Source organism: Microtus oregoni, unplaced genomic scaffold (assembly GCF_018167655.1).
Source record: "Microtus oregoni isolate MIOR12 unplaced genomic scaffold, Mior012 000109F_ref0000275, whole genome shotgun sequence".
Lineage (NCBI taxonomy): Eukaryota > Metazoa > Chordata > Mammalia > Rodentia > Cricetidae > Microtus > Microtus oregoni.
Genome location: NW_024544727.1, coordinates 2,581,978 through 2,595,299, shown reverse-complemented (window position 1 = coordinate 2,595,299; position 13,322 = coordinate 2,581,978). Strand labels below are relative to the sequence as shown.

Below are 13,322 nucleotides of genomic sequence, written 5' to 3'. Positions count from 1 at the left end.
CTTGGAAAACAGAATGTAACCACATTGTAATTTTTATACTGCCTGAAAGGTTTTGCTGGGGTTATAAAATGTAGGAGAGAGAATAGAGAGAGAGTTAAAATGAGTTAGAAGGAAAACATCAAGAACGAGAGAAGGAAATCACCAGGAATATGAAGACCAGAAGAACACAGAAGAGTCAACAAGGAAACCATCCATACAGAGTGAGTGTCTTTTTCCCTGACCCCTCAGATAGAAAAGTCTAATGTGCTGACTCTAGATTCCCTTTGAGCCCTGCCCTGCTGGAAGCTGGTCCCCCAGGCAACACGTCATTCCGTCCACATTTGGTTGACATTCTACTTAAAGAAGAGTTTTCTGAGCTGAACTCAGTTGGTTTACACCTGTGGTTCTAGTGCTCAGGAGTCCAAGACAAGAGGTTTGTAATGGTTTCTGCCAGCCTGGACCATCAAATAAAACCCTGTCTGAAAACAGTGAAAACTAAAACAACAAACAAAAAACTTTCATAAGTGTTGTACTAAATGCCTTTATTCCCAGCACTTGGGAGACAGATGCAGCCTGATCTCTGAATTAAGGGTCAGCCTGGTCCCAGGAGAGCCAGGGCTACCCAGAGAGACCCTGTCTCAAAAAAAAAAAAAAAGTGTGCCTCACCACACCCAGCTTATTGAAACTTTTCTCATGACAGAACAAAGAAAGCCACAAATCAAAACACTTTCTAAAAAATCACTGGTGAAAATACCAGAAAGGTGTTTACAGCAGATGGGCAAAGCTCTCTCATAAACCCCATGGAGCATACATCCATAAACTGGACTGTGTGTTCCAAAACTACGAGCTGCACATCTCTTCTTTCAAGCATCTTATTACAGAGATGAGGAAAGAAACTAGTGTGAAGGACAAATACAAACAGAACATCCCCCGCATACAGTGCAGGTAAGGGGAGCCCTGTGGCCCACAGACCAAAGAGAAACCATGAGGTTTTAATCAAATCTGTTGCCAACTCGACCCTTATGTGGAGGAGGCTGGAGCTGAGTAGTTATACTCCTGAGGACAGAGACCAGTGTCTTCTTTCTCCAACAATTCTCATGTTTAACCAAGAAGTGGTGGCGTGTGCCTTTAATCCCAGCACTCGGGAGGCAGAGGCAGGCAGACGTCTGTGAGTTCAAGGCCAACCTGGTCTACAAGAGCAAGTTCCAGGACAGGTGGCCTCTACCGAGAAGGAGGATTCAGGATTTTTCTTGTCCTGTTTTGCCCAAAAAGTCTCGGCCTCACCCAAGGAAGCTCAGGGACACTGGGGCTGTGACTCTGTGACTCCTAGTGAAGCAGCAGGTTAGTGCCACCAACAACCACCATGAATTTACTCCAGACATGCAGAGAATCATAAGGAAAAAAAGACCCACCCCTTTAATGATGATTTCTGGCTAACACACACAGAGACACCACCCTTGAGCAGAAATTCTTTGCAGCTTATGTAGATTTTGATCTATAACATTTCACATATACTGTGATCTATAAATCCTGCTTAGGTTCCAGCACGAAGGTACACTTTGAGCATGTTTTACATGAACCAGAAACTGCAAGTGTGGCCATTTGAACAAATAAGAGATTTACATGGCAAAAATGTTGACCAATGCTGTTCTTTTTTATGTTCTTAACAAGGGATATCTTTTTGTTTTGTTTTTCGAGACCAGGTTTCTCTGTAGTTTTGGTGCCTCATGTAGATAAGGTTGACCCCAAACTCACAGAGCTCTGCTTGCCTCTGCCTCCCAAGTGCTGGGATTAAAGGTGTGTACCACCACCTCCCGGTTAACCAAGGATATGTTACTTGCCTGGAAGAATTACAATCCTTTTGATATGGGAATATAACCTAATGGGTAGCAGTTTTTATTGTTGTTTGTTATTTTGGTTTGGTTTTGGTTTTTCTAGACAGGGTTTCTCTGTGCAACAGCCCTGGTTGTCCTAGAACTTGATCTGTAGGCCAGGATGGTTTTGAACTCACAGAGACCCACCTGCCTCTGTCTCCCAAGTGCTGGGATTAAAGGTGTGCGCCACCATGGCCCAGTTGTGAACAAATCTCAACCAAAAGATATCCTCCATAATCCTAAACTCTTAATTTTGTTAGAAGTACAGCTCTAATTTCTCATCTCTCTGTAGTTTTTAAGAAGTTTGTTTAGTAAAGGAAATCAGGCAGTGCCTGGGGCAGGCACCCTATAGGGTCTGGGCCATTTCACCCCACTGTGTCCTCAAGGTAGAGTTGGCTCCTCGGCTTAGCAAAAGCTCTATGGTTGTTCTGTGGTCACACTCCACAGCAAGGTGCAGAGGGGTCTTGCGGAGCCAGCCGGCAGCATTGACCTGTGCACCCCTGTCCAGGAGATGGCTGACAACTTCTACGTGGCCTCTCCGGGCAGCGTAGTGCAGGGGCGTGAGACCCAGCGAGTCCTGAGAATCCACCTCTATGCCCTTGGCCACCAGCAGCTGTATAACAGGTAGATGTCCGCCAGAGGCAGCCCTGTGGAGTGCGGAGCAGTTGTTCCTGTCCGTGATACGTAGGTCTGCCCCATGGTCCAGCAGAACCGCCACATCCTGGAAAAGGAAAGAAAGAAGAGAGAAAGAGCCCATCACCCTGGTTTAGAGGGCCTGGTGTTTGCCTGGCCCAAATCCCTACAGCCTCTTTTTTCTTTTAGGAATAAATAGATGAAATCTGAGGCAGCCTCAGATTCTTGGATCAAATTCAACGCTGTGCAAAGGCTGTGTAACAACCCCTGGTGCTCCCTGTGCCCCACTGCTCTTGAGCTTCAGCCAAATACTTAAATAAATGATTGTTGCCAGGCATTGTGGCCCACACTAATCCCAGCACCCAGGAGTCAGAGGCTGGAGGATCTATGTGAGTGCAAGATCAAGTCGGTCTACATAGAGAGCTTCAGGCCAGCTAAGGCGACATAGCAAATTGCTGTTTCAGGAAAACTTAAGTATTCACCCAATTCATTGCTATGGGCCACCAGAACAAAGTGGGGTTGGCAGGTGTGGGAGGGTCCAACTGAGAGCCTGCTCACCTCCCAACCCCTCCACCCTGCCCACCAGTGCTTCAGCATCTTTCTGCGTTGTTCCTCTCCTCCCTCAGAGCTTATGGAAGTAAGTGTAGAGAACCAAGCTCTTGGGATTCCTGCACAGTCACTGCAGGTGAAGGCTGGACCTACTTGGTGGTGGCCTAGGCCAGCTGCCAGGCCAAGCGCGGTGACTCCCGTGCTGTCCAGGGCATCCACCTTTGCCCCCAGTGCCAGGAGAAGCCGCAAGGTTGATGCACTTCCAGCTACCGCTGACACCAGCAGGGCGCTGTCCAGGTCTAGGCTGCCTCCAACAGTCAACAGCTCTAGTATAGGCAGTCGCCCGCATGCCGCAGCCCAGTGGGTGGCGGTCCAACCTCTTAAGTCCTTCACGGCAGGGTCTGAACCTGGTGCGGCCAGAAGGCTTGTAACCAGTAGCGTGTGGCCCAGCGCAGCTGCCCAGTGGAGGGGCGTGAGACCCGTTTGAGAGCATGCCACCGCTGAGGCCCCACGCTGCAGCAATAGTTCCGCCATCTTTGAGTGTCCGTGCCAAGCAGCCTCGTGCAACGGTGTGCGCCCTGTGTGATCAACTGCGCCTGCCAGGGACCCACGCTGCAACAGTAGGCGTACAAGGGGCACGTGGCCTCGCATCACAGCCAGATGGAGCGGAGTCCGACCTGCGTGATCCCTGTGGGATGCGAAATACGTGAGGGTGCTTCCTACCAAGTCAGCCCCAGTCGGAGAAAGTCTGGAGCTACTCATGCGGCTTACCTCTCCTCCACACTGGCACCTTGCCTCAGCAGCTGTATCACCAGGCTGGGAGCACCCTGCCACACTGCCTGGAACAGAGTACTCCAGGCTTGGGAGGTAAGAGGTTTCTCTGTCTTGTCTGCCGGGGCCGCCTCCCAAATCAGCTCCATCCACTGCAGTTCCTGCTCCAGCCTGCTGGAATCCATCTGGGAAGAGCATCCACCCTGAGGCCTCCTGCTGGTTCACCCTACCTGTCCCACGTCACCACCCGACTAGGGGGACTCAGATACCTCTTAGCCTTCTGAAGGGTCTTGGCTCCCAATTACCTCCAGAGGGAACTGGGGCAGGAGCCCGAGGGTTCTCCCTATTATTTCTAGGCTAGCTTCAATCTGGTGACCCTCCTCAGAAGTTTTTTTCTTGCAGGTTGAGAGGTGGGTGCTACTCCTGGGAGGCTAGATTGAAGTTAGGAGTGGGCAAAGATCTGTTGCTTCCTTATGGGCCATGCTGAGGTCACCTGACACTGTTTATTTAGTAATTTGAAGGGAGTCTCTGCCTGCCAGGGAGCAAGCAGACTCTGCCTGAGCACTCTTGTCCCCTAGCAGGCTACTAAAGCTCTTGGCCACACTCCCAGGAACAAAAGCCAGGACAGGTTGGGAAGGACAAGCAGGAACATGCCTTGGATGGCAGCACCTCCTTCCTACCTTCCTCCAAGTAACACAAACTTTGATATGTTCTGACTTGCCCCCCCACCCCCGGCACCCTGCGATCTACCTGCCCCCACCCCATCCTGGGGCTGGAACCACCTCTCCTCCTAGCTTCAGACAGGGTTGGGGAGTGGACCCTGTAAGGTTCTATCGTTCTTCCCAATAAGATGCTCGGAAAGAGAGAAAGGTTCACCACTGACATCTGAACGGTGGGGTTGGAAGCTCTTGGAGAACCGGTTAAGACAGGCTAGTGCAGGCTATGAGACGGAAGAAATGTCAGCTAGCAAGGATATTTCTGGGACAGGGGATGCTAAGAACTCATGTCTAGAGGTAGAAAGGAGACCCTGAAGGAAAAAGGCTTCCATATGGATACTTGACTTTGGGCCTGGGACAGAGAGGGCAAGGTCCCAGTATGTATCTTACTACATAGCCTTAGCTAGTCTAGAACTCATTATGTACATCATAAAGATCCACCTGCCTCTGTCTCCCAAGTGCCTCTGAAGACACCTGCACTCATGTGAACATGCCCACATATAAACACATGCACATAATAAAAAAAATAGCAGGAGCTAGAGAGATGGCTCACACTTAAGAACTTGCTGTTCTTATAGAGGGCCAGGGTGAGATTCCCAGCAGCTACATGGTGGCTCACAACCCATTCGTAACTCCAGCTCCAGGGGATCTGACACCTCTTCTGTGAGCACCAGGCATGCACATGGTGCATATTCATCCATGGAACCAAAATACTCACACATATCAAATAAATAAGTCATTAAGACATTTAAAATAAAATATCAGTCAGACATGATGATGCATACTTTTTGGTTGTTGTTTTCAATACAGGGTTTCTCTGTATATCCCTTGCTGTCCTAGAACTTGCTTTTCTTTTTTTCTAGAACTTGCTTTGTAGACCAAGTTGGCCTCAGACTTAGGGATCCACCTGCCTCTGCTTCTTGAATGCTGGATTTAAAGATGTAGGCCATTATGCCTAACTATTTTTAATCTCAGCACTCAGGAGGCAGAGGCAGGTGTATCTGTATGAGTTCAAGACCATCCTGGTCCACATATTGAGTTCTAGGCTAGCCAGCAAGGGCTATGCAGTGAGGTGAAGACTAAAATAAATAAACAAATATATTTGAGACAGGGTTTCTCTGTAGCTTTGGTTCCAGTCCTGGAGCTAGCTCTTGTAGACCAGGCTGGTCTCGAACTCACAGAGATCCACCTGCCTCTGCCTCCTGAGTGCTGAGATTAAAGGCGTGTGCCACCACCACCCAGTGAACAAATATATATATTTTTTTATAAGTTTTTCGAGACAGGGTTTCTCTGTGGTTTTGGAGCCTGTCCTGGAACTAGCTCTTGTAGACCAGGCTGGTCTCGAACTCACAAAGATCCGCCTTCCTCTGCCTCCCAAGTGCTGGGATTAAAGGCGTGCGCCACCACCGCCCGGCGCAAATATATTTTTTTTAATTTTTTTGAACAAATATATTTTATGTATTTATTTTTTAATATTTATTTATTTATTATGTATACAATATTCTGTCTGTGTGTATGTCTGCAGGCCAGAAGAGGGCACTAGACCTCATTACAGATGGTTGTGAGCCACCGTGTGGTTGCCGGGAATTGAACTTAGGACCTTTGGAAGAGCAGGCAGTGCTCTTAACCACTGAGCCATCTCTCCAGCCCCAAATATATTTATTTTTAATTACAAGAGTGTGGGCACAGTAAGGAGATAATTTACAACACTTAAGATTTTTTGGATGTGTTTATTTTACTTTATGAGTATGGACATTTTGCCGGAATGTATATATGTGTAGTACAAGCATGCCTGGTGCCTACATAAGTCAGAAGAGGGCACCAGACCCTCTGGAACTGTAATGACAGAAGCTTATGAGGCAACATGTGGACGCTGAGAATGGAACCTGGCCTCTACAAGAGCAGCAAGTGCTCTTAACCAATGAGCCAACTCTCCAGCCCCTGCAACACTGTTTAAAAATACTTTTATTTTTCTTATTTTAGTTGTATGCTTGTGGTGTGTATGTGTGTGCAAGTGTGCATATAGATATATGAATATGTGGGCAGGAAATCAGAGGCATCAAAGCCTCACGGAGCTGGAGTTACGAATAGTTGTGGGCTGCCTGAAGCAGGTGCTGGCACCGAACGTAGGTCGTTCTACAAGGACAATATGCGTCTTAAGCCTCTGAGCTATGAGCACCTTACAATACTCTTTACTCCGGATTCACTACCCAAATACACAAACAGCCACGGTCACAGCTGGCGGTGCCAGGCATGCCAGTGAAAGCAAGCTGCCTTTCGTGGAGCATATCAAACGCCACCTGGAAAGCTGTCCAGGATCGGAAGATATTCCAAGGAAAGTTGGAAGTGACAAAGCCCACTGGAAGAAATGGCACAGAAGGGGAAACATTAGCTCCCCTTAAGGGTCAATAGCTTATGTAAATAGGGCTTAAATGCTGTCCGCTGTGTACTTCCAGTGTGAAGGCATCTTAGCAATATTGGGGGTTAGTGGCTGGAGCTTTCGGTGGATTACATGTTCTCACCATCTGAAAAGCCTGTTGCATGCTTCCACGATGGACTGGATTCAGTGCAGAGTAACTGAGTGGCTGCTCATCAGGTAACAGCTATCTGCCAGGTACTACAGTAAACACTAACCTCTGAACAACTCCACAGCATGGAGTCACTTGGTGGCTTCACCTTTTTTTAATGATTTTTTTGTTTTTATTTTATGTGCATTGTTGTTTTGCCTGTATGTATGTCTGTGTGAGGCTGGATGCCCTGGAACTGGAGCTACAGACAGCTGTGAGCTGCCATGTGGGTGCCGAGAATTGAACCCAGGTCTTCTGGAAGAGCAGCCAGTGTTCTTAAGTACCAAGTCCTCTCTCCAGTCCTATGGTGTTTTCATCTTATACTGACAACAAAGAGGGGTCTACTTGTTAGAAAAGGGGAATTGCGGGGTCTGGGGCTAGGAAATGAGTTAGCGGTTTGTCCCTAGAGGGGATTGCGGGGACTGGGGCTAGGAAATGAGTTAACGGTTTGTCCCTAGATGGCAGCTATTAAAGGACATTTGTCATAGCCAGGATCTGTGAAATGGAGCCATTGTTTGGGAGAACTGGAAGCTGGGGAAGGGCGGGCTGTGAGGAAGGAGGGCCATAGTGCTCAGATAGGGATAGCTGTGTAAGACCTAACCAGAGCACTCAGGAGCTGCCTTCATTTGCCTGGCAAAGAGGCCCAACAAGGTAGTGGGGGAAACTGTGACAGGGGTGTAGCCCTGGAGACAGATATCCGGTGCTAGACTAAACAGGACAGCAGTCCACTATCTGGTGTCTAGGATCTAGATGTGAACTGAACCGGGGGGAGGGGAAAGGATCACTAGTCTGGGCTTGGCGGTGGGAGCTAGTCCTACCGCTTACTGCTGTGATCTTAGGGAAAGCATCCTTCAAGGTCCACAGCCAGGACATGAGTGAGCAGCAGGAGAGGGAGACAGAAGAGGATGAAGGAGGTACTTCAGACACAGCGCCCATGCTGCCTCGAAGAAGGCCTACTGACTACCGTATCCCAGTCCTGGTATGCCCGGGGTGGCCCATCCTGACCACTGAAGGCCTCAGGACCCTGCTGCTGCCTGGCCGGGCTCTGGTTGGGTTCCTGTGCCATCTGCTGCTACCCGGGACAGTCTTCCTGCTGGTGTTGCTGCCAGCTGCTGCCATTGTCTACCTGGGATTCCTGTGCCACTCAAGGGTGAGCATTGGCTAGTCCCTGGGGGGTGGGAGTCCTGTAGAGGTTCAAGTCCCTGGGATCGAAAGTGAATCGACCCCCTTCCAGCCCTGCCCCTTTGTATGCAGAGATGTATGTGTCCTCTTCTGTAACCTCCTCTTCTGCCAACACCCCTACCAGCTGCAGACAAAGAAAAGCTTTTGTTTGTTACTCAGGAACAGCTGTCTTGCCTGTCCCAGGCCTCTTTGTACCAGTAGGCACCAGGGCCTGGTCTGTGAGGTCGAAGTGAAGATAGGAAAATAAATTGTCAAATTTCACCTATACTCAGTGCCTCTCCACTCTTCCCCAAACCCTCTTGACCTGGTCTGGGCTTCCCCACCTGTGGAGAGGGCTATGGCTTGATCTATATATAGATGGCCCCTATATTCCTTTCTGTGGCTTCCGGTGTGGGAGAGAAATGACGCTAGCTGGTGAAGCGGCAGCTGGGGGTAAGGGCCTTGGGGACAGAAAAGCTGGGTTGGGAGAGCCAGGGAAGTTCTTGGAGCCTTTCCTTCAGCCCTACCTGGGCCATTTATAGTCTGGGTTCCAGATCTCCCCCAAAAAGACTTCAACACTGCTTGGCTCACAGCAACCACAACTCAGGCCAACTCTCTTTGTTGTATTCTGGCAATTTCTGTCCTCCAAGCCCCACTTCGCTCTCCAGGCCCCGCCCCTTGTCTCTCTGGACTCTTCTGCAATCTCTAGGCTCTGCTTGGTCCTCCCCTCCAGACCTTGGACCCTGGTCCTTCCTCACGACTGCACCACCCTGGTGCATCCTGGTCCGACCCCACGCCTCCACTGTCCGCAGGTTCATCCAGCCCCGGGTCCACGGTGCCGAGCGCTGCTCTCCGATCGCGGCTCTGCCGCGCTCATCGTGTTCGGATTCCTCTCCCTGCCGCCTCTCCTGGTGCTCGCCTCCGCCGCCCGCTCCCTCCTGGTCCGGCGACTACGCCCTGTCCTGCCTACCCCGGCGAGAGCCCCCGAACCGCGCCGCCCACAGAGATGCAGCGAAGAGGAGCTGGCGGGCGGCCGCCCTGACGAAGAGAAACAACTTTGTGCCTGGGTCTGATGCCTCAGAGACGTCTCCGTGCCTCCACTTGACTCCCAGAAAGTGGGCGGACGAGTGGAGCGGCCGCCTCTGGGCTCGGAGCGCAGTGCTCGAAGTCGCCAGGAGATGGCAACCGGGTCCCTTGGACCGGGTTGGTGCTTCTCTCTCAGAGGAGGGAAGTGTTCCTCTGAGAAGGTTCCATGGGCTTTGCTCCCTTACCAAGCCAATGCATTCCACTCCTACCTGTGGTCAGCAGCAGCTTTGCGGATATCTATGTTTCCCAAAACCAAGCTAGTCCTAGAAGCTCCAGTGTGATCAGTATCAACCAGACTTCATAACTTACCTTGAGACTCAGGAGTCATCTTGAGTCTCAAGGTCGGCCCATGGCCCAGGACAACGGCTCAATTGTGTCTATAGTCAAACATTTACTAGGTAAGGTTTTGTCCACACTTAGTCTGCGACCAGGATTAGTGGCTCAGTAAGTCCACGGTCAGCACTCTGTTTATAGTGTGTGTGTGTCTTTTTAATATATAGTTTATTTTATGTTCAGTGATGTTTCTTGTGTAAGGGTGTCCCAAGCCCTGGAACTGGAGTTACAGACAAGTGTGAGTCTCAGTGTGGGTACTGAGAATTGAATATGCGTCGTTTGGAAGACCAGACAGTGCTCTTAGCTGCTGGGCCATCTCTGCAGCCCCTAGTACTCAGCTTGTATTCGGAATCAGGTATCAATGTATACCCAGAACTGGGGCTCCACCTCTGACCAGGGTTCTTTCTTTTGAGACAGGCAGCAGGAAAAGAGCTCAATTTACAATGTGAGAATTTTTGCTTGTTTGTTTTGTTTCTTTGTGGTTTTGGTGCCTGTCCTGGAACTAACTCTTGTAGACCAGGCTGGCCTTGAACTCACAGAGATCCGCCTGCCTCTGCCTCCGGAGAGCTGGGATTGATGGCGTGAGCCACCACCGACTGGCTACAATGTGAGAAATTTTAAGATTTATCTTTGCATTTGACATGCTACAGCTTTACTAACAAGTTCCTATGTATGGGTAAATTACCATTCTTCTTCCACTCCTCCTCCCTGTCTCCCATCTCCTCTTCTTCCTCCTCCTTTCTCCTCCTCTTCTTCTTCCTCCTTTCATGTCTTCATACATACTAGTACTAAAATATCTTATTTAATTTTTCAGTGATCCTAAGAAAGAATTCCAAACCTTATACTTGTTAGGCAAGCACTCTACCACTGAGCTATATCCTCAGCTAGGGACATGTTTTTTTAAAATTTTTTGATTTTTTAAAAAATATTTATTTATTTATTATATACACAGTGTTCAGCCTCCATGCCTGCAGGCCAGAAGAGATTACAGATGGTTGTGAGCCACCATGTGGGTTGCTGGGAATTGAATTCAGGACCTTCAGAAGAGCAGTCAGTGCTCTTAAACACTGAGCCATCTCTCCAGCCCCTTGGTTGGTTTTTTGAGACAGGGTTTTTCTGTGTAGGCTGGCCTCAAACTGAAAGATCTGTGGTGCCTCTGCCTCCTGAGTGCTGCAAATAAAGGCATGCATCACCACACCCATCTAATAAGTTTTTTTTTTCTTTTCTTTTCTAGACAAGGTTTCTTTGAGTAACTCTGGCTATTCTGGAACTAGATATGTAGACCAGGCTGGCCTCGAACTCACAGAGATCCACCTGCCTCTGCCTCCTGAGTGCTGGGATTAAAGGTGTGTGCCACCACTTCTCAGCTAAGATTTACTATTATTATTTTTTAACTTTTTATTGATTCGTTGTGAATTTCACATCACGCGCTCAGTTCCCATTCATTTCCCCATCCCTTCCGTATCTACACCTCCTGCCCTTGCAACCTCCCCACCCCCAATAAAATAAAAATTTTTTTGGTATAAAATAAAATTTAAAAGAAAAAAAAACAACTCGTCATGGGAGCTGTAGTGTGTCACAGTGAGTCACACAGTGTGCCCGTTAGTTCATCCATCTTTGCTCACAAGTCTTCACTGCAGTGAGTCACCGGTCTAGTTTATGGCCTCTGACTTCTGCTACACTATTAGTACTGGGCCCTCACTGAGACTCCTCTTGGAGATCCTGTTGTTACCCTGTATCATGGAGACCCTGCAGCTTCGAATCTGCAGGACTAACTTTTTCACATGTTCTAGCTGTTCACAGAAGGGGTGGATGTTGGGGTGGGCCAACTCACAGCCCTGGTTCTGGGCCTGGGTGGCAGATGGCCAGCTCTCCCTCATCCTCACCACCACGTCACCCTCTCCAGCACTGCCTCAGCTAGCTCACCCACACCCGTACCACAAGGGCCAGCTCTACCGTGCTGCCCAGGCGAGTTGAAGGGGCCACCCTCCCTCCTGAGCGCTGCAGTTGATGAGGGGCAAAGTCAACTTTCCTGCTCCCATGCTGCAGGTGACAGGGGCAGAGGGGAGGGTGGAGGGAGGGGTGAAAGGCATCTCTCCTCCCATGCTACCACATGACAGATGCGGTGACCATGGGGCCAGCTCTCCCCTCTCACCCCCTCTGGGCCAGTTCATCTGTGCCCGCTCTAAACAACAGGGTCAGCTCTGCTGTGCTGCCCAGGCAAGGTGCAGGGCCCACTCTCCAGAGAGCTGCAGCCAGTGAGGGGCAGGGCCCACTCTCCCTGGTGCTGCAGCCAGTGAGGGGCAAGGCCAACTCTGTGCAGCTTTTGGATATTAACGTGGTCCCAGGCGGCAGTCCAGACCAGGGACATACACATGGCCTTTGGTGGTGATATGGGCTGTGGACATCAACACAGACCCCTGCTGCTGCATGGCCATGACCATGGCCCTCAGTGGCAGCATGAACCGGGACTCACCGTGGTCTCCGGTGATTTTGCAGGCTACTCACCTCAGGCTGTTTCTCTCCACCTTCACTTCTTCAGATCCACCTCTCTTCATAGTACTCAAACCGTTCTTCTCCATCTCTCTGCCCCACACTTGCTCGTTCGTCACAGTGGCTTGGGCTGTGGGCGGGGTCTCTAGGACGGTAAGACTGTAGTTCAACACAGACCTGTCCAGTTAGTAGCAAGTGCCTTAATCCTCTGAGCCATCTAACTGGTTCTTTGGTTTGGGGCTTTGTAAAGTTTAATTTAGGGGGGTAGTGGAGCTTTTGAGATATATATGTTCTTATAAGCCTAACAATATATTAAAACATGTTTATTATAATTTACCTGGAATCTAGTTATAACAGACTTTTTAAATTTTTTAACTTTTATGGATCTATGTAATCCAGGCTGGTCTAGAATTTATGATCCTCCTGCCTTTGCCTCTCATGTACTGGAATTATAGGAATATGTTATTATGCCCAGACCTAAATATTTCTTTAAGGATCCAGCACACTATTTTGCCAGTGTGGCTCAGCCTGTAACCAGCACAGCCAGAGCTCAGCCTACGGTCTGGATCGAGCTGATTTTGTGGCTGCGGGCATAGCCAGCGTGTGGCTGGCTCAGGTCTATTGAGTGTCTTGTGTGTCTCAGGGTTTTCAACCTTCATGTGTGTCCAGATTTGATTCCTTTCCTGAGCAGACAGAGTGACGGAGTCAGCTGGTTGCCAAACTGCCCAGGAGTGCTTCCTCTGGAATGAAGCCGTCTTCCTTCTCCTCCTGCCAGGAACTAGTCTGGCCACCCCCAGAGGTTGAAGATGAAGACTCTCCTGGGAAGCCCTTGGCTGAGGTTTGGATCTGCCTGGCCCCCAAACCATCAAAACAACAGCTGGGCCTGGTGGGGGTGGGGAGGTGACTGCAGAGATCAACTCCTAAGCTGAAGTGATTGCTGGCTGGGTGAGGAACTCCGTCACAGCAGCTGTCTGGGACATTCCATTTCTGAAAGGTGTTCCCCAGCTTCTCGAGCCCATCTTGAGGCCTTGGGCGTCCTCCAGGTGGCCCTGGGAAAGTCTAAAGGAGGCAGTGGGATGACCTACTTTAGCCCGGTCTTTCAGATTTTCTTGTTATTTAATTTAATTTGATTTTTCCGGGCATTTCCCAAAGGAACTCTG

General features: G+C 49.6%; 2 protein-coding genes across 5 annotated transcripts; one reads left to right on the top strand and one right to left on the bottom strand.

The window, feature by feature from the left end:
* Positions 1-2,129: 2,129 nt before the first annotated feature.
* LOC121443566 (ankyrin repeat domain-containing protein 65-like) lies at positions 2,130-3,991 on the bottom strand. Its single transcript, XM_041645365.1, has 3 exons — positions 3,807-3,991; positions 3,189-3,723; positions 2,130-2,574 (listed from the first exon to the last, which is right to left on the bottom strand). Exons 1-3 carry the CDS (start codon positions 3,989-3,991, stop codon positions 2,200-2,202), a joined length of 1,095 nt encoding a protein of 364 aa, XP_041501299.1. The 3' UTR covers positions 2,130-2,199.
* Positions 3,782-12,889, top strand: LOC121443567 (transmembrane protein 88B-like). Of its 4 annotated transcripts, none has more exons than XM_041645369.1 (3): positions 3,782-3,902; positions 7,946-8,239; positions 9,063-10,181. In XM_041645369.1, exons 2-3 carry the CDS (start codon positions 7,961-7,963, stop codon positions 9,321-9,323), a joined length of 540 nt encoding a protein of 179 aa, XP_041501303.1. In that variant the 5' UTR covers positions 3,782-3,902; positions 7,946-7,960; the 3' UTR covers positions 9,324-10,181. The 4 variants fall into 4 exon arrangements, 3 of the variants coding, with proteins under 3 accessions (XP_041501303.1, XP_041501300.1, XP_041501301.1); XR_005973675.1 differs by lacking the exon at positions 3,782-3,902 and adding an exon at positions 12,854-12,889 and having other exon boundaries at positions 7,650-8,239; positions 9,063-9,734; XM_041645366.1 differs by lacking the exon at positions 3,782-3,902 and adding an exon at positions 7,668-7,740 and having other exon boundaries at positions 7,929-8,239.
* Positions 12,890-13,322: the final 433 nt, after the last annotated feature.